At 44.9% G+C, this 20762-nt stretch overlaps 1 protein-coding gene across 2 annotated transcripts; it reads left to right on the forward strand.

Annotated features, from left to right (window-relative positions):
* Window positions 1-292: 292 nt before the first annotated feature.
* dapk2b (death-associated protein kinase 2b) lies at window positions 293-16753 on the forward strand. 2 transcript variants are annotated; one of them, XM_079743473.1, is made up of 12 exons: window positions 293-396; window positions 948-1137; window positions 7181-7402; window positions 10235-10373; window positions 11187-11316; window positions 11452-11500; window positions 11585-11611; window positions 11750-11902; window positions 12697-12742; window positions 15515-15604; window positions 15720-15809; window positions 15971-16753. In XM_079743473.1, exons 2-12 carry the CDS (start codon window positions 1055-1057, stop codon window positions 16046-16048), a joined length of 1107 nt encoding a protein of 368 aa, XP_079599599.1. In that variant the 5' UTR covers window positions 293-396; window positions 948-1054; the 3' UTR covers window positions 16049-16753. The 2 variants fall into 2 exon arrangements, with proteins under 2 accessions (XP_079599599.1, XP_079599600.1); XM_079743474.1 differs by having other exon boundaries at window positions 15720-15803.
* The last annotated feature ends 4009 nt before the right edge of the window (window positions 16754-20762 follow it).

Genomic DNA, 20762 nt, shown 5'->3' on the forward strand with positions numbered 1-20762 from the left:
CTTGTACAGTAAATACAATAAAAGTTTTTACTGCCATAACATGTTGTGTTTATAGTTTATAGAGTGTGTGTGTACGTGTGTACGTGTGTGCGTTTGGCATTTATAAGTTGGTCCGAAGCAGACCTAGTTCTCAAAGTCCATCCGAGAAGAAGGATATGTTAGAATGTGAGTCATCTGTATTGATAGCGTTTCTGTCGCTGCCTGCTGTTCCTCAGGCTGCCTGCAGGGGGCCGGCCCTTTAGTTTGAAAGCAACAAAAGCAGCAGGGCGCTGCCGTGATGTTAAAACAAGACTGAAGACTCACCGCAGGCACCACGCAGAGGATGAGACGGAATGACAAGCTGCAGTAGTAGAGACAGCATGGCAGTTTGCTCATCGACCTGCCTTTAACAACAAGGTAAGCCACTGGTCAACCTTATACTATACTACTATACTACACTATCCTCATTTTACAGCGTGTGGTTGGGTCTCCAAACTTCAAAATTAATGTGGAATAGCTCTTCTGTATGAACGTCATCTACAGCAGGAGCAGCGGGATGTCTTTCCTGAGAATAAGTCTATTCATAATAACTTAGCTTTCCAATGTTCAACTGTGCCAGTAAACGCAGATACTGACCCAAATTATGTGTTTGTTTGATGTCCTGTTATCACCCGAAGATAAAAAAAAACAACCAGCTTGGCTCACTTTCTGACTGTACTAAGTCTAAATGAAGTCTCATGTACCCTTATCTGCACTAACTTATTTTGATATAATTTCATGTAAGTTAGTTGTTTAACTACAAAATGGATGACTGTTATTACTATTGACTAGATATTGGTCCATATGCCTGTATGAGTTTGATGCTTTATCCTCCCATGAGAGCATAATTGTGCTGCAGCTCTGAGGTGGAATGCTATTAAACAAGCTTCAACATGTAATTACTTCTCTCACTGCTTTGTGTATTACAGCCGACCCGCCACATCTCTGAGCTGTCGTCTGTTCACACAACGGATCATACTGCTAATCACTGGGACCTGAACAAAGACAATTCTGTTGAGTATTTCATGTATGAACTATGCCGATGAGGACATCGGGCATGGCGGAATTCAAACAGCAGAAAGTGGACGATTTATATGAGATTGGAGAAGCCCTGGGAAGGTAAGTGCCCTGCAAGCTGCCATTTTAATTACAACGATAGGTGAATTTAATTTCGGTTCATGTATCATTTTGTGATCAAGTCCCCTGTTATTCTAAGAGTATTGGAGAAAGTGATTGAGGCTTTTAGGAGCTATGAGCAACACCTTGCCTGTATGTTTGATAACAGTTTGGAAAGAAGCCGAGTTAAGGGGGGCCTGTTCTAAGGGGCCCTCTGTCATTCATAGGATAAGGAGCCCCTTATTTTTTGGATTAGATCAGACATAACTAGGGTGACCGGCAACCACTGAGACAGTTCTCCCTCTGTTGTCAATTAAGTATAAAGTATATAGGTATGTAAGTATATAAGATAAATATTGTTACAATAAAGCTAAACAATAAACAATGTATTAATATCACCTGGTCCCCTTGAAGGAAAGATAAGACAAAGGACATCCTGAGGGACATATACACATTTCTCCCGTTCTCACCACCAACAGGTTTTGTTGTTACTTAATGCAAGTGCTAATAAGGCCTTAATCTTTCAAACCTAGTCATTCTCGCATACTCTCACATTTTGTGTGAGAGTATGGGGTTTTATCCACTACACTACTATCAGACTATATCGGCCCTTGGTCGTGGCCCCTGAGCTCATTGCGATGAACATATGGAAACAGCTGGCCCGCCGTGCGTGTTTTCCTCTTGGGAGGGACACACCGATTAAAACTGGTTGACGTTTACAGCACGAGATAACACTTCTGTCCATAAAGGCGTGTCAGGTTTCTCTTTGCATTTCTACAGTAAATTCAAAGGCGTTTATGTATCTATGTCTATCATCAGAGCCAGAGCAGGACTGGTGGAAGTTGAGGCACGCAGTACAATAGAAAAAGGAAGCTGGGCTTTTTCACAATAATGAGTTCCACCTCCATGTGCGCCAATTACTGACTGACTGGAAGGAGGTTCGGTAGAACTTTGTGCTTTGTCACGAGTCATCAAAACACAGAAAAAACATGCACAAATTATGCAACGTTGTTGTGTCACTTGACTAACTCAACATGTACAGCCATGTACAGCCTACAGCTTCTACATCCTCATTAATAAGGAGGGTGGGAGAACCCCTCCTGCTGTTTTCTAAACGGGTCCGCTCAGCTTGGGTCAACATGTGTATAAGTAGTAAGTTCAAGATTATATCTCCAGCATCCACACCTCAGCAGACACTCCCAATGGTGGTGTGTATCTCCCAATCCCAAAGCTTGGTATCAACTGCTGTGGGGACGTTGCTCTGTGAGGTAAAATTTGAGCTCTAGTTAGCCTAACATGTAGAAAGTGAGCTCTAGATGGAGAGAGTGAGCTCTAGTGAGCTTCACATGTAGAAAGGGAGTTCTGGTGAGATTTACATGTAGAAAGTAATCTTTAGTGAGCTCTAGATGTAGATAGTGAGCTCTAGATGTAGATAGTAAGCTCTAGATGTAGACAGTGAGCTCTAGATGAAGGAATTGAGCTCTAGATGTAGGTAGTGAGCTCTAGATGTAGAAAGAGAGCTCTAAATGTAGATAGTGAGCTCTAGATGTAGGAAGTGAGCTCTAGATGTACATAGTGAACTCTAGATGTAGATAGTGAGCTTTAGATGTAAGAAGTGAGCTCTAGATGTAGGAAGAGAAGTCTAGATATAGGAAGTGAGCTCTAGTGAGCTTTATTGAGCTCTAGATTTAGAAAATGAACTTTGGTCAGCTTAAGAGCAATGAGTTGTAAACTGGTACACTAGAGGCAGGACATTGCATCCAAACCTTTTTCTCTAAACTTCCGCCTTTTATATGGCGGCTGGATGTGGTCAGAGTTTTAGATGCGGATGCTTCACGCCGTCCCTCATCTGCACAGCGATGAGTGACAGCGATGTGGCACTGTGTGGTTGAAAGCCACAGCCCCTGACACATGTCTCCCACACTACGACAGCTGCCTTCCTTTGTCTCATGTTGATTATCCTCTGCTCGTTGGCTCATTGCAGCCAACTTGCAGTCAGAATGGCCCGGGGCCTCACACGGCTGAGTCACCCCATGCTGTGCTATGTGTGTGCGTGTTTGCACATGTGTGTGTGTTTGTGTTGTGTTCTGCCTGGGTTGAACTTGATCAACAGGTTCAGACCCTTGCCTACGACCGTCCATTGTCAAAACTGTTAGCCAAGGAGATAATTGATTAATGCTGTTTTAATTGGATCGTAAAAAGCGAAGGGAAGAACAGCCCATTTCCTCCACGTCACACCGTTGTGTAGACCGTGGCGTTAGGGAGGAAATCAGCTTCCTAGTTCATGTAGACATCATCGGTCTTATTTTCTGTAAAAATACACAGGATGACCCTGTGGTCAAGGTTCCAGCCTGTGGTCTTTGGCTACATGTCAGTCCCTCTCGAACCCACCTTCCTGGTCATCTCCACTCTCCTGTCCTTGAAGGCAAAACAGTACTTCAATATCTCCCAAAAAAACTGATACCTGACAGAGACCTGTAGAAGGCCCCGGAGGTTTGAACCCAGACCCTTCCAGCACCCTAACCCCTGCTAGACTCTCTGGTCTGTCTCTGTCTAGCCACAGTGTAACGGAGGGAGGTGATGACATTGGAAGTGTCATGGAGGGCTGTGGTTGGCAGCTGCTCCCCCCTTGCATAACCCAGCGTGTAATAGCCCCGGGTGACAACATCATCGCCACGGAAACACCGGAAATTTTGTCAGTGCGACCCCTTGCATTTAACGTGAATAGCCGAGCTGTTTGACACCTTGGGTTTGAACACCAGTTGCTGTAAGTTTTTTTTTTGTTTGTGTCTCTGTTGTTAAACGGTGGGAAAAGTAAACTGGAACAGAGCGATGGCCCGAGTCACCCACCAAGGTCATACTTGTGTTTGCATGTGTTTATTGTATTGGTTCAGTAGTTAACTGACCACTGAACCGAAGTAGAGTAGAGTGACTTTATTTTTCACGCGTGAGTTTGTGAATCACGCGTGTTCAGTGGAGGACATGTCAATTGTAAAGTGTTTTTATTTTATAAACTCTTAATGTATACATGAATATTACCCCCCCCCCCCCCCCCAAAAAAAAAACATCATTCTGTGCTGTATCAGCAGATTAGTATAGACTTGAGTTTATTGGAAAACTTTGACGCTGGAGACCTTCGCCATCCATGCCATAAACACCAAATTTGCCGATCAAGTTTGGCTTTTGTTGAAGTGTTCTGAGGTACACTCACTGATTCTTGAATGCATTGTACTAGAGAGCAATGGGTGTTGTCTGGGTTCCCAGGCTGCAGCACAGAAAACATGTGGGATGCTTTCACTGCAACGCGCTCAGAGTTCAGCCTTCAGGCCCGGGCAGCCGCCCCCTCCCTCGCTCTGCTAACGTGATGAAAGATGGGTCTGTATAGAAGAGGGAACTCCCTCGGTGACCTGCTCCACATTCCAGGACTTCCCATCCCGATGGGGGTAACCGGTTGCTCAGGGGAACTACGGCAGAGCGGGACATAGCACCACGCTCCCACACCCTCATGGTGCAGCTTTGCTTTCATATCAAACCGTTGCAATGCCAACAACTCCTGAACTCAACGTTCAACTTGCCCAATCGTCTTAGATTGATGCATGTGATCAAGCAAAATAATACATATTTATATTCTTTATACTTTTATAATTATTTTTGTACCATTTTCTTAGCAAAATAAATCATATTGACAGCATGTTACTCTCTGAGGTGACGGAAGGATGTTGCTTCACTCGCCTCTTCTTACGCACTTCCAGATGTTTAACGCACACCCCGGTACGAGCACTCCCTGCGTTCTGTGAGGAGTGCTGTGAGGAGTGCTGTGAGGAGTGCTGTGAGGAGTGCCCAGAGACCGAGCTGTCAGCGAAGGAGCCGTTGGTCCCCGAGGTGGCTCAGTTCCCCGATGTCTTTAAATACTGGGCCTGGCGCCGCACTGGTCCATGAATGCCTGCGACCTTGTTTAATAACCTTCAGCTGTCCAGGCTGGAGCCTCCTCAGAGACACGGCGCTCTCCTTTCCCCGACGGCTTAGCGTTAATGCAGCCGGCACGCGTAGCTTGTCGTGGGATGCCCCCCGCCCAGCATCCCTCTGACCGCAGGTCTAGGCTAGCACACTGTGTCGGCCACCATGTGACCGTTATATAAGGTCACCGGATAGCCTTCAAGAGAAGAACATATGCATTCACTGAGCATGTGTAGACGTTGTACCATGTTGTGGAACATTGACACCATATAAGTCAACTGTATGATCTGTAATGATTAAATGTATCCCATGTTGACTGTTTGGTCTGTTGTAGCTAGTTAACCATTTCCTTGTTATTGTTGCTTCTTTTGAAGTTTGATTGGCGGCTGTCATTGTTACCAAAAGCCTAAGAATTTGACTAGCCTAAACACTGAAGGTTGGGGGCTCATCCCTACCCATGCCGGTGGTTCTTTATGTTGCAGTAGGCCTGCACTACTTCACATGCAACTGCTTGGTGATCTGGATCTCTGATTGTCTAGCTTTGTATTCCCCAGTGGCCATGCTTTCAGTAAACCTATTCCCAATGCTTCCCTGGTGTGTCTTCAGCACGTGTTGGCAGCCCTGTCCCAGCGGTGGAGGTCTTTCTGTTGGGCCTGTAGCAGGGCGCTGCTGCACCAGCTCACATGTCTTTAGACGCCTGGCCCTGGGTCAATATTAACATGTGTGTAAATAGAGAACACACCCACATCTATACCTGCCTGTGTCTGCTCCAGGTATAGCCAGGCCACAATGAGCATCGCTTAACATTGTGTTAACGCTATCAGATAGGTGTTAGATAACACAGTGTAACCTTAACACCAGAGCTTTGAACTTAAACCGTGGGTGTGTGTGTGCGTGTTCATGTGCATGGGTGTGAGCGTGGGTTCGTGTCTGGCCGTCGGTGTGTGGATGGGCGTGTGATTGTGTGCGTGTCCGTCTGTGTGTGTGTGTGTGTGCGTGTTCTTGTGTGAGTGATGAAGGACCCTGCAGGCCCTCTCTCTCTCTGTGCCTCTTGTTTTCCTCTCCTCCCTCTCGGCTGCCACTCAGCAGGCTGAGGGTAACGACTGAGAGGCTATTTGAGGCTGATTGTATGTCGTTGGTGTTTCGGCTTTCTGCTATTTTTAGTTTAATTACGTTCTCGTCCTTACACATACGTACACCAAGATCTATGCAAGAAGATGAGGATTTTTTGTTAAAATCAATGGTACAGTTCTAGATTTGATTACTGTGTTGGCATTCTCAATGGAAATTGTGAGTGTGAGTCAAATACAGCATTGGCTGTGCACAATTGTCTTGATTTACCACATGACAGTGTTGTGACGGTGTGTATGAAAGAGACATACCTGACCCAGAGTAAACTGGATGCACATGAGAGAAGCCGGTCATGTGCATTCAGGGTCTTATTACCCTGCTGCTCTCACGTGATACCAGGGAGACTGAGTTATTTACTTACCTCAAGTCACAAAATCCTGAATGAATTTACATTTGAATTCAAAGAATTTTAATTGGCCACAATAACCCTCACTCCCTCACACCCTGACCCAATAAAGCTCAGTGTCACCATGACAACGGCTATCCTCCACACACAATGAGGACAGTGGATTGATCTGTACGCCACACCCCCTTGGCCAAATATTTGGGATTGTTGAGGCGGGGAGAGGTTGAAGATGGCCCGGACGTCTTGGCAGGAAGCTGATGAGTGGAGGAGTGATCAGCTCTGCTCACTGCTGCCCTTTGTCAGCCTTCCCTCCCCCCAGGCTGGGAAACAGGAAGTCCAGAATCTGTTTCACGGCGTTGCATACTGTGGCCGTTGTAGATGAGTTACCCATCCCTGCACAGGAGAATATCTATATGTCTAGGATTCACACTTTACCTGCTGAAGACATTACCTTATTCCGTACAAACCTCCCATTAACTATGTCTCTCTTTGGTTCATCACTATCACGTTCATTATTGGATATTCCTCCTTTTAAAACAGGTGAATGTGTGAGAGCACCAATTGAAAGTGTCCCTCTGTCTCCCTCTCTCTGTCCCTCTGTCTCCTGTCCAGCGGCCAGTTTGCCATCGTGAAGCGGTGCCGGGAGAAGAGCACAGGTCTGGACTTTGCGGCAAAGTTCATCAAGAAGCGTGTGAGCCGGGGGAGCCGGCGCGGGGTGCGGCGGGAGGCCATCGAGAGGGAGGTGCACCTCCTGCAGAGCCTGCAGCACGCGAACATCGTGACCCTGCACGACGTGTTCGAGAGCCACACCGACGTGGTGCTGGTCCTGGAGCTGTGAGTCGCCTCCCTCAACCAGGAGATACCTTGAGCCCTATCTTGCATCCGGCGCAATTGACTTAATCACTGGCGCATGTGTCGTTTCTAGTTTGCAACTGGCACAGAGCGTTCTTTTCCCTCCTGCGCAACGCGTCGGTAAATTAGGGAATGATCTTGCGCCCCAAGGGGCGGTTCGGCGAAAGAAGGAGGCGTGTTCTGGCGCAAATGTTCCCTGGTGCTATTTTGCTGTTTCAGAAAACAATTGTGCCACAAACCAGGAAATACCTGGTTTAAAGTCAGCGGCGCGTTGTTTAGATGGTATTTTAAGGGCGCATGCATAATGTTGCTTGTGCAACTCGCACATACACTTTGCTTCTCTCATCTACCTAGCCACACATTCTTGGTAAATTATTTGGGAAAGAACAGCTAATACAGCGGTAATAAGTTGTACTTTTAAATCAATGCATCTGCAAACACCGTACAGCAAACACATATTTTCTTGACACAGACATCGTGTACATGCCCATAATTTTTAGGATTGATGAGTATTTGATCGTGAGAAGATATTGTTTTACCGCGAGTGAGTGTTAAAAAGAATGAATGAATGCGGGCGCGCGTGTGTGCGTCCATCTGTTTAAACACACGCAAACTAAACACGTAACGCATAATACAGTCCATTGCAATGTATATTAACGGGGGACACATGCATATTAGGAACACAAGTCGATAACGATAATGCATACAATACTGATAAGTAAAGATGTTTGTAATGTATTGCATATATCATTAAATAAAACCACAGTTCCCGCATATCATGTGTTATATCATATAAGTTTTCTTTGCCGAAATTTATTTGAGGACTCAGTATTTCTGAAGTTGTGGAAGAAAACCTAATTCCATGTGTGAATTAGGCCGTTTTATTTGCCCATAAACTAAGCCATTTGAAGTTTGAAATTCATGTGCATCTGTCTCATCGGAGACTGCAGACGCGCTGTCAAAATATCAACTCGTCAGATTGTAATGCGCTCATGACTCTTAAAGGGGATGGGAGCTGGCACTCTCATTGGTTTATTGCACGTTACACCCAAACCACACCTACGGGTAATTAGGCTACTTCAGACCAACCCTTTTTAGATTCGCGCCAAACACAAGAGTAATTTTTTGCGCCGGTAAACTAGCGACATCGCCATAGAACCGCCCACAAAGCTACTTGCGCTTTGCGCTTCTCACTTGCGTTTCAGACCGTTAAAATAGTGCCCCTTGTGTTAATAGGGTAATATACATATGGATATAGTCTCACAAGTCAGCCTTAATTATATAAAGCTCTGACTGTAGCAAAGTCCATGCTACACGCCGTCTAGGTGGTTTTTATTGGGGTCCCCCAGGCAAAGGAAGCAGGGCGGTGGGGTTGGAAATCCGGTTTATTGTAAGTCTGTAGATAATGATACATGACGCTGGTGGTCTATGTTGCCATGCAGGAGATCTCTCCCTTGGTGAGTGTGGTGAAGGCTGGTTTAACCTGTTTCACACTGATTGCTCAATGTGCAACAGGTGTTCAGCTTTAACATAGTAGGATGGCTGGATCCAAGATGGATATAGATTTAAAGTCGTTTGCCTATTAAGTTGAAACAGTGTTGATTATTTCGGTACATCTCACATGGTATAACACTATGCCATCTAAAAATTGTGTTCTAGAAAAGAGGGGGGCTTGTTATCCCCATGGTAACGACCCATGCCAACTTTACGATACTTTTTTAGTGCCGTCGTTGTGTAACTTGTTATGAGCATTATAATGAGCGATGTTGTGTACGAATTGCGCCTAACTTTAACTCGGACGCACAGAGACATTGGATAAATTGCTGCTCAGACGGAGCGTCAGCGTCCACACACTCCGCCATCGGTGCCCCTCGGTCATGACATCAGACTACCTCAAAAGGAAGTCTGACATCACGAAAAGACCGCAATCTCAAAGAGAGTGTTCACGTAGTGTTTCGGGGAGAAAAGAAAAAAGAGAAGATAGAAAAAAAACAACGTAGGATTTTACCCCTTTTTTCCAAATTAGGGACTTATTTCTGTAACAGTGATACACTGGCATAGATTACTATGTTGACGATCATATAAGACAAATCACCACGTTTAAAAAGGGGGTTTTGTGTTCACTGGCTCATTAAGAACACCTGTTGTATTTCATTAGTATTTCGACCCCCTGTTTTGCATTTGCCCAGCTCTGCCTCACGACTGCATGAGGTTGTTTTTATAGATATCCGCTTTTCGCTGAAAAGGGATGTGCAGCCAAACCCACAAGTACACGCACACACACACAGTCACACAAACACACAGAATTCAAAGTGCTCAGGAATGTAAAGTCCTAATTAAAAGCTAAATCCAATCAAATGGGGGGGGGGGAGCGGTCGTGGGGTAGGCCGACCAACTGGCTGAATCTATTGTGTGTGTACGTCACACTACATGCTCACAGGACACACACAGAGCTATGGAGTGTTCAAAGTGAACTTGGTTCCAAACATGCTTTGTGTATCCTGTATTAAAGAGGAGAGCTGCTTAATAGTGACGCAATATATGTCACTATTCACTTAATATATGTCACTATTCACTATTCACGCATCACTTAATTTAAACTTTACAAAAACATTCTGCTCGAGTTAATGACCCTTTATGTGCAACAGATCTTCCATATTTGTTACAGAGTGTCTCTGTGTTACTTAGTCTTCATGTGCTAAATAGTGTATACATTTGCTACAGAGTGTCTATGTGTTTTACATTGGGTGTTACCTAGTGTCTTTAGACCACATAGTGTAAATGTTTGCTACTTATCTTCCATATGTGTTTCAGAGTGTCTGGCGGGGAGCTGTTTGACTTCCTGTCTCAAAAGGATTCCCTCTGTGAAGAGGAGGCTACTCAGTTCTTAAAGCAGATTCTGGAAGGCGTGCGGTATCTCCACTCCAAAAGAATCGCTCACTTTGATCTCAAGGTAAGACCAGCCTTCCCCTTTGTTTGAATGACGCTTCCTCCCTCCCCCCTCCCCACCACGCCCATCTTCACACAAACACCCACATTCACCTCCCATCTGGGGTCACTGCGGAAGCTGCATGTTTCAGCGGCGATACCGCGTGCTGTGTATAGGTACGTCTCCAATGTATTCTCTTATGGGCTTCCTGTTTTCTGAAGCCCCGGACCCTTACGATCAGACACCACAAGGGTATCTGCACGTCAGGGGGAGGATGTCAGCACGCAGGCTGAATGATCATTTCATCCTGTTTTGGACGTTCTTGTTGAGACCTTTAAGATCCAGATGCCTGAACAATGTTTGACCTGCAATACCCGACATGAATTCACTTGTTGTCACTTGTTGTTTTCCTGTAATGCTAAGTGAGTCAGTCCAGCATAGGATCCATCCACCCTGTTAATGCCACTTGACTAAGCTTTAGACTTTTGAACCTTTCAGTTGTCTGAGCAAAAAGCTATTTAGTGTGACAGACACCCAATTATGTAATCCATATCATCATCATCCATGTAGCTCTTTCAGTATTAACACATTGACAGTAATATCACCCTGTGATAATTGCATATTTCTTCTTTAATGCCTACACTGATAGATGACTCTAAACAAGTAACTCGGACTCTATGCTAAATGATGCCAAATGTATTCTTAATATAAGTAGGAATCGTTTCTCTAACCTGGGCCGTTTTGTGTGTGTGTGTGTGTGTGTGCGTGTGCGTGTGTGTGTGTTTGTGTGTCTGTGTGTGTGTGTGTTTTTGTGTGTGTTTTGTTTTGGTGTTTCAGCCTGAGAACATAATACTGCTGGATAAGAATGTTCCAGTGCCTCGCATCAAAATCATAGACTTTGGCCTCGCACATAAAATAGAAGCCGGCACGGAGTTTAAAGAAATTTTTGGAACCGCTGAATTTGTGGGTAAGTAACAAGCTGAGCTCTATTGTTCTGCGTCTCCTGTTTGAAACATTAAGACCTCTCCAGATTTGGACTGAGGCTTGTTGTTTGGGCCTAGGGGTGTCAGTGATGTTCAAGTGTGTGTCCTTCTATTTGCAGCTCCAGAGATAGTGAACTACGAGAAACTGGGCCTGGAGGCAGACATGTGGTAAGAGAGCCCTAATGACTGCTGCGCTGAAGCCCTGCTCATGGGCTCTGTCCGGACTCACAGTGTTGTTGTTCTCATTCACAGGAGCATCGGAGTCATCACTTATATCCTGTAAGTAGCACTTCACTTCCAACTGTCCAAATGTGTGTGTGTGTGTGTGTGTGTGTGTGTGTGTGTGTGTGTGCCTGCATTTCCGTGCGTGTGCAAACACGTGCGGTAGTTAACATGTCCCTGTCGCCGTGGCTACAGTTTGAGCGGGGCGTCGCCCTTCCTGGGAGACACCAAGCAGGAGACGCTTGGGAACGTGTCGGCCATGAACTACGACTTTGACCCAGAGTTCTTCGGCACCACCAGCGAGCTGGCCAAGAACTTCATCAGGGGGCTCCTGGAGAAGGACACCAGGTAGGGGGCCCTCCTCTCTCTCTCTCCCCGTAACAGGCTCAGCGGCCTGGGGGGCCGGAAGGGCCAAGTCCCCCGATCCCGGTACAGAGCCTCCGCGCTGGATCCTGTGCTGCAACAAATCCTGTGGGATTACCGGGGGTTCAGAGGCCTGGGGCGAGCGCTGCTTTCCAATCCCCGTAAAGACCAGACTTTCTCTCTCTGTTGTTACGACACGGTGAGCGCTTAAAGGTGCAGTGTGTGGAATTCAGAGGCATCGGGAGCATCTGGACTAGATTGTGGAAGATTGGAAGATTCATAAGTAGGTTTTAATTAGTGTGTAGTCCAATTATAAATAGGAATTTATTGAACCCTTTATTTCTACATAGACATACGTTATTTCTTCCAAGGAGCCCACTATTTTGCTCCGCAATGTTTTACAGTAGCTATGGTTTTACTGACTAAATTACCAAACACATTAGGGAACCTGATCATTTGACAGTTGGCTGCTAAATACTGTCCTAGACGATAATCTTGAAAGTACCTAATGGCACCTGAAAGGCCACCGTAGCCTGTCCTATAAGGTAATCACCGCTCGTTGCCACTAAATCCTAAAACTTGCACCTTTTAAAGGAAAAACGTCCAACTGCAAATTGAAAGCTAACGAAGCCACTATAAATCATTGATTCTAGATGCTGCATTTTGGAATTTATCTAGAAAGGGACATGCCTTACACTTGCTGCTAGAGTGGTTTGGCGAAGTCTAGGTTTATTGATTGGCTGGATCATTAATTCATCAATTATCTAATTTCCTTTCAGAAAACGGATGACCATAGAAGATGCTCTTGACCACCCGTGGATCAAGGTATGCACAAGGTTTCTGCTGTTAAAGAGCATGTTTTGTGTACTCAAATTCACCACTGATTAATACTCATGAGATCTCACACAAAAGTATCTCATGCAACAAAGACTCACATCTCTTCTAACGGTCAGTAGCTGGTTTCACTTAGTTTGTGGTCGGGGAAGTTACACTTCAGTACATTTTCTCACAGTCGAACACACCACTGTTTACGATGCACTTCCGCTATATCTAGTTGTTGCTACTTCAGTCGCCGTTTTACCTCAAAACACTTTTTAAGATCACAGTCACAAAGCTGTCACGTAATCTAAATCATTCAAACTGCATGTTTTGGATTTTTCCTTCGTGGACGTTTAACCAACGCTTTTCGGAGCTGGACGTTTAACCAACGCTTTTCGGAGTTGAACACGTTTCCTACAAAGATCTCTGACCTGCATGTGAATGGTGTGACATCCTTGCATCCTTCTGAGAAGCACAAGCTAAGACACAAGGAGTCTAACACGACTCACCACCGACTCACCAACGTCATCATCACCATCCCACCTGCATCCTGCCGTTCACCACGTGCGACGCACGAAAACCTCCCCTGACGTGTTGATTCCCCCTCAAGTGTCAGTGTTCTGTTCGCACCCCAAACGACCACCGCTTTCACACCGTCTCCCTGCACCCCCCCTCATGTCTCAAGACCCATGGCCTCGAGGACATGAGCTCCGCCCCGCAGGTCCCAGAGACCCCCCAGGCCCAAGGGGCCAAGGTGGTCACCGAAGCCGCTAAGGTTACAGAGGGTGAGCAGGTCCCAGGGGCCCAGGGGGTAGAAGTGGTCCCGGAGGCCCCCCAGGTCCCAGAAACCCCTGCGGTCCCCCAGTCCCAGCCCGTACCTGAGGCCCAGCGGAGGGTTCTGTCCCCGGTGGACCCTAAGCCCCTGAAGCCCAAGCCCCTGCAGGACTACACCCTCCAGTCCCAGCGCGGCACGCCCCGGAACCACACCTACGCCGACGTGGAGCTGCTGGCCCGCGTGGCGGAGGAGGTGGGCCTGATGGAGGCGGAGCTCTGCGGCGTGGCGGTGGCCCGGCGAGGCCTGCGGGTGGAGGTGGAGGCGCTGCTGCGCGCCTGCGACCAACAGGAGGCCGGCCGCAGGGCGGACAGCGAGGGCTCCAGGAAGCAGCTGTCCCTGGTCCGCTTCGAGGTGCGCCAGGCGGAGGCGTCCCGGCGGCGGCTGCAGGGCGACGTGCGGCGAGCGGACGCCGGCCTGGACGCCGTGGGGGCCGAGCACCGGCAGAGGGAGCGGCGGCTCAGCGGGCTGCGGCAGGAGATGAGCGCCGAGCTGCGGTGGCTGAGGGGGGTGCTCGGGGAGCCGCCGCCGGAGGGCGCCGACGGGAGCCGCCGCGGCCCGGCCGGCCAGGGCCTGTACGACAGGGAGCTGACGCTGGCGCTGAGAGAGCTGCTGCAGCGGCAGAGGGGGGGGGAGCTCTGCGCCGCGGCCCGGCAGCCAATCACAGAGTCCGGCTAGCCGACGGGACGTGTGACTTGAGGATTGGGTCTTCTGATCTAATATATTGTATTTATTTAATGTTGATTTATTTATGGTTCACTTCATTATTTTATTCCAAACGTTTTGGAATGTTTCTTTCTTAAATACTTTGTTACTTTTTATAAAGGTAAAGCGTTTTTGGAAGTATTTGTTACAGCAAATTAAAAGGTACAATATGCAAGATTTGCGTGTTCAAACAAGCTCCAGAGTTAATGTGTAAATGAAGCGTTTTGCTGCGCCCCTCCCCCGCTCTCTCCAAGCCCCGCCCACCCTCAAAAAGCGCTTCTTGAGATTATATTGTTCTACGCTTGTGTAGAGCCTGAGCATTTTACCCAGATCCATGTCGCCTTAAAGTCTACATGACAGAATGTGTTCAATTTAAAACAGGAAAATGTTGCATATTGTACGTAACTTCCTAGAATGTACGTTTCTGTCCAGTTTTAGAGCACTTATTATTTATTTTCTTTCTTGGAACGTCGATTTGTTTGTTATTTATCTATTTTTCTCATTCCATGCTGTTCTTATCTTTTTCCGAAAATGTTCCTGAAAATTCATTTGTTGTGCTTAAGTCCTTGATTTGCCTTTTTCATGATGGAAAAGGGAGCACCTTTTACTTTATTTGTTATATTTATTTCTAAGGATGTTCAATGGATGACTATATATATCAAAGATTAAATTACGCTCTGTATTATATAGTTCTTGCAAATGTCAGCATCTACCTGCATTTTGTACGTTCACTAACTTGAAATTGAATATGTGCATATTTGGTTTATCCTTGATTTATACAATGTTCCTGAACTTATATTTTTGCACTACTGTCATTTGTTTCAACTGTTGGAAGTTTTGTCTTTTTCAACACAAAGATTGCAAAGACACATCGCAGGCCTTGGACTTTATTCCCCCACAAACATTTCCCACAGCCATTCTTTTTCCCCCTTCTTTGTTTACTCTGAAATAAATGTCCCCAGCCAAACCCAATCCCTGTATCTTGCATCATGATTTCTCAATCATGTTCCAGTCCGGGGATAAGATAGTCTGGCCGTCTAGTGGTCAGATTGTTTGTGTCACAGCCCAAAGGTTCTGGGTTTGAACTCCCATATCAACAGTCTTGAATTGCAAACACACACACACACACACACACACACACACACACACACACACACAAACACACTATACAGAGCAACCAGGGATATATGAGGACCCTCAGGAAGATAACGTTTTGCCCTTTGCTTCCTGTCTCCCTCCAGCCCTCGAACCCCAGGCAAGCCCTGGTGAAGAGGCTGTCCGTGGTCAACCTGGAGAACTTCCGGAGACAGTACATCAGACGCAGGTGGCAGGTAATACATGGACCCTGAACACAAGTCTGTATGAATCCCTTCCACCCATCAGCCCCTGAAGGTGATCCCATCCAGTTCCTTTGTGACTCTTTCTTTGGGCCTTTCTTTTTCACAGCTGTCCATCAGAATCGTGTCCCTGTGCAATCACCTCACCAGAATGATGAGGAAAGGCCAACCCAAGCTGTCCGGCCGTCCTGAGGTAAAGGCACGTGACTCTTTATGTTGTTGATACCAAAATATGATTCATGGTGTAAACAACAGTCAGTCATGCCACAATGATAAGGATTATTAATAGAGAACTGATACACACAGTATTGTTGTGCAGCCCAGTAACAAGCACATCCTCTGTGTGGTTCCTTCCTTCAGCGGGACTGCGACAGCGACCAGGAAGATGAAGTCATGAGGTTCCGGCCCAGGGCGAGAAAAAGAAGCAGTACTTCCTGAGATTGAAGAACTCCCACACCCTAACGTGTGTTGTGGAACACACCCTTCTCCAACAAGAACCGGCACGCTTCTCCAGCTGAATCCGTACCTTTCTGAGGACTGGACTACCGTGTTATAGAGTAGTGTGTTACTCTCCACCACTTAAAACCCAATCCCTGCGATCTCGTCATGATTTCTTAAACGTTGTCCCCATGTTATAGTGGCAGAATAACGCACAGTTTTTAGCAATTTATTTCACGTTGTTTTTCAGGTGTATCAATGAAAAAAGAACATTGTACGATATCCATTCCACAGTGAAACATCCCTGGGTTATTCCTATGGCTTGTATGTACACACACATATACTTAACTGTGAAGTATAGGCAGAATACGATTACTAGCGGTCTGTACTGCAGGGCTTCTCACTAACCCTCACCTTTTCTAAAGTCTTTATCAGCCAGTGTTTACACAGGATTCTTCTCAACTCAGTAATGTTTGTTAGCATTTATTTCACTTTAAATCCTTCTGTTTGAGAAGAGCCTGCAGCTTGTTTCCTCTGATGTTATACAGCAGAGCGTCAGAACAACCTCACTCAGTTTCACACAAAGAAACTAGTTTTCATGTATGAATGTGTCCATGTATTTATGATGTTAATATCCAATGATGTCCTGATTGGAATATGTCTCAAAAGACTACCAGTATTAACCAGCCCACCGATGATGCCTACTTTGTATGTATTGTACATTTTCAAGTAATTGAATAAAACGTTATGACCTGCTATAGACTCAGTCTTCTTTGTACTCTAGTTTGGAGACGGTTTAAGAGCAGTGATGTGCTCATGCTATTGTATAGAGCTCTGAATGTGTTCTTTGGTTTAACAGTTCATGTGCTATGGACTACACCCAACCACAGTCCTTCTATGATGACCTCATCGTTCTTCTAAGTGAACCCACCTTCTATACTCTCCTTTGCTTTCGTTAATAATATATATACATACAAATTCTTATTTGCTTATAGAATGATGCATTGATGCATTGTTCATTGCTTTTGAGGTTTATTCCATGAGATTGGGTTGGAGACTGATTTCCTTGGTTAAATTGGCAGCGTTTGAAGAGGGAACTTGACCTGAACTAACAGCATCACTGGCAGGAAGACAAAGTAGGACATTTCCCACACATAGCGTCAGGGCTAGAAGGAATGAATTGGGTTATACATTATATTGTACATCTTTATGAACACTGCTTAGAAACACTCATTCTTTATTAAAGGTCTCGTCATGTTTTGTATTGATATGATATATACAAAATCAATAAAAAACATGACGTAAAATGAAACCTTTTTAACTTATCATAAGTGAAAAAGTAGTTATCATAAGTGAATATGTGCTTCATCAATATCAACAGCAAAGGTTGTTTATCTACTTTCAGATTCAACTAAACTTTAACTAAACTATTTTTTTTATATATTTATGTATTATATAAAAGTATATTTCTCACTGTTTGCAGCATCTCAGAGAGGCCAAATCTAATCAAGTGACTGCAAACCTATGCTACCTTAAAATCTTAATGGAGCTGGTATAAAAACAATCCTTTCACAAACCTCAGAACTACCAAAAAACACCAAAATGGAACGTTGTGTGGAGCTTACAGTGCAACCACATGGGAACATTTTGGTTCTGTGGTTGCCTCAACGTTAGGTTAGGTTAGGTTTTCACATAACCCTGAGGGAACGTTCTGGTTCTTGGTTTGGTTCTTACTTACCTTTAGATAACCATAGCCTAACGTTATCTATACGTTCTGTGTTACTAGGGATGTCTATTTTTGAATATTCATTAGATTTAAGAGTTCTTAATACAAAAGCTTTAGAGTTAAATCCCGTCTCCATGTCAAACCAATGTTACTTTTTTTCCCCAATCATACCATTAACTATTATTTATAATGCATTCACAAATCCCAACTGCTTTTCAATAGTTTCAGTTTTGAAATTTTCTACTGCATTACCTTGAAATTAGGCTTTTATAACGTAGGCCTTATGTAGGCCTTGATTCCCACAGAGTTGGCTGCTAATCAAATAATGAATGCCAGGTGTACACTTAGGCTACCAATGTATGACTCCGATTGAGAAGATTATTCTGTAGATGATTGATTTACTTTCGGATGAAAAGATAAGAGGGAATACACACAAACGCTTATCCGTGAATGACTCACTTTCTTGCCAACTTGACAATGAGAAAATATTTTGGCCGTGCATCACTGCAACTTGATCTGCGTCTATCTCCGTGCGCTATGTGTGTGAAATGGACAGCCGTTGCAGTCATCTGTTACAGTTACAGTAAGTTATCAGATCGCAGATCATGTATCCACTGTTCAAAGCCCTTCGCTATCCGACGGATCAGTGCTCATTCCAGGGGCTTAAAGATGGGATGTTTATTGATGACACAACGTCCCATGGACCAACAAGGCATGTATCCGAAGCGACGTGTCATTATCTAAAAAAGTAAAGAACCGACGGGTCCACATTAAGGCCCTCCTCTGCGGGAACAGATCAGGCTGCTCCGTCGTTGGACAATAACTAACTAGTAGTCAATCACTGACAACACAGCTGTCACATGCCTTAACGATCACACACAGAAAGTACTGAGAGGCTGAAGTCTTGGTTTGTGTGTGTGTGTGTGTGTGTGTGTGTGTGTGTGTGTGTGTGTGTGTGTGTGTGTGTGTGTGTGTGTGTGTGTGTGTGCGTACGTGCGTGTGTGTGCGTGTGTGTGTTTCAAAATTCATGCTGTACAAAATATGCCATTATGAAAAGTGTGAAATCCGCTCAGCACTCTTAGCGCAGACGGTTTGACTAGCTTTAGTCGTAAACATGGCGCCCTCTAGTGGATCATGGAACACATTCGTCTATATATGACGTGTAGAAACACTAACATGTTTATGCAGACCATGTTAAACACCTCTTGTAAAGAGCTAAATAAATATTTATATTTATATGTTTGTTCACTTAATATGTTTATCAAAACATTTGGATAAGTCTATCAAGTCCATCAAGTAATATATGTCACTGCAGTCAACAGTCACTTAGCCAACTGCCTTAGCCAAGTGACCCCAGCTACAACTACAAGGACCACTGTGGTCAGACCACGGTGTGTGTCTGTGTCTGTGAGAGACCGTGCATGTACATGCATAGTCTTTGTTGCACGTGTCTTTGGGCCCGTGCATGTGTGCATGAGACCTCCATAAGGCTGCAAACAATGGTAAAGCTCAGGGGAGCAGCCTTTAGGGCCAGACACATACACACATGCACACACACACCTTTGTGTGTGTGATCATTAGGGCTTGCATTAGCTCCATGATCCCTGTTGAATTGAGCTGCCTGCATTATTCATACCTGCAGCCGCGTAGCCTCTCCTATTCTTGCATGGAGACTTTAATGAAGCCCGGTCATATTTAGGTCCCCGTGTTCTTAATCTGTCACATCCTCACTACCTCTGTAGCCCCTGCCATGAGCCCAGCTCTCCCACGCTCTCTCGGCCCACCCACCCCACCTCACCAAACCACCCCCTGTTCTTCTTCTGCGCCTTGCATACAATTAGACCCCCGAAAGAGTTTCTTTATAAATTACTCATGTAGTGATAGTCATTACAATGAAATGCACGGTTGTTGATTCATCGCAATAATTTGTTTTGTAGAATAGATTTATTACAATGAGAGAACATCCCAGTGCCAAATTAGTTGTATAACAACCAAGCCTTGAAACAGTTTTATGTTTTTATATATATACTGTGTATACACCATTTCACCATACAATGTAAGGACCTTGCTTTGCATAAACTTCTTCACATTGTTATTGTATCCTAATGAAAAAAATATTTTTGGATGTATGATATTGTGATATCTATTTCCATAAGGCCCAGCTCAGTATGTGAGAGCTGCTCTGAGCTAGGCAGTTTGCCTGTTTAGGGAAGGGAAGCCCCGGGGCATTGGTCCACTGCCGCAGCAGTCTGGAGGTAATGAGAGCCAGCGGCCAGGCTGCTCATAGAACACTTCGGATGCTTTCCTCTCATAATGGGTCTCGCAGGAATCAACCTACAGCTTTAAGCGGCTCTGAATACAACCAATACAACCAAACTCCTACATGTTGTTGTGCCTTGTTATTGTGACTACTTATTCTAAATACTTATGAAACGTTCGTTGAAAGTATCGTTGAATGAAATTGTTCAACAATTTTTCTTTAATTCATATTATTGGATAGCTATTATGTTAATCCATGCATATGTTGGAGATTTTTACTTCATCTTGTGTTATGACCTGTGACATTTCCAGTGTTGGGCAAGTTACTTCAAAAGCGTAATGCATTATTTATTACTTGTTACTGTCATTTCAAAGTAATTAGTTACATTACAATATTACTGTCTTTGAATTGTAAGGCATTACACTACTTTCACATTACTTTTGCATTACTTTCACCAAAATAACAGGAAATATGGATTTGGTGTTCTCAATAGATCTTCTTGTGTTCAATGCAGCTCATTACACAGCAGGAGGTGATGTGGTTGGCATAATGACTGAGCTAGGGTGGTCCTGCATTGAGTTTAAATCCAACTCTAACGAATAAATGGTCCAGTTTTAAGTTTCATAGAAAATTTATTTATACATCCCCAGCAGGGCATGTGAAATAAGTGCATGCCCCGCCACTCGTAACACATGGGTTATTTCACATCGTCGAAACCAGAATTTGGA

The sequence above is a fragment of the Pollachius pollachius genome, assembly GCF_949987615.1.
Source record: "Pollachius pollachius genome assembly, chromosome: 9".
Lineage (NCBI taxonomy): Eukaryota > Metazoa > Chordata > Actinopteri > Gadiformes > Gadidae > Pollachius > Pollachius pollachius.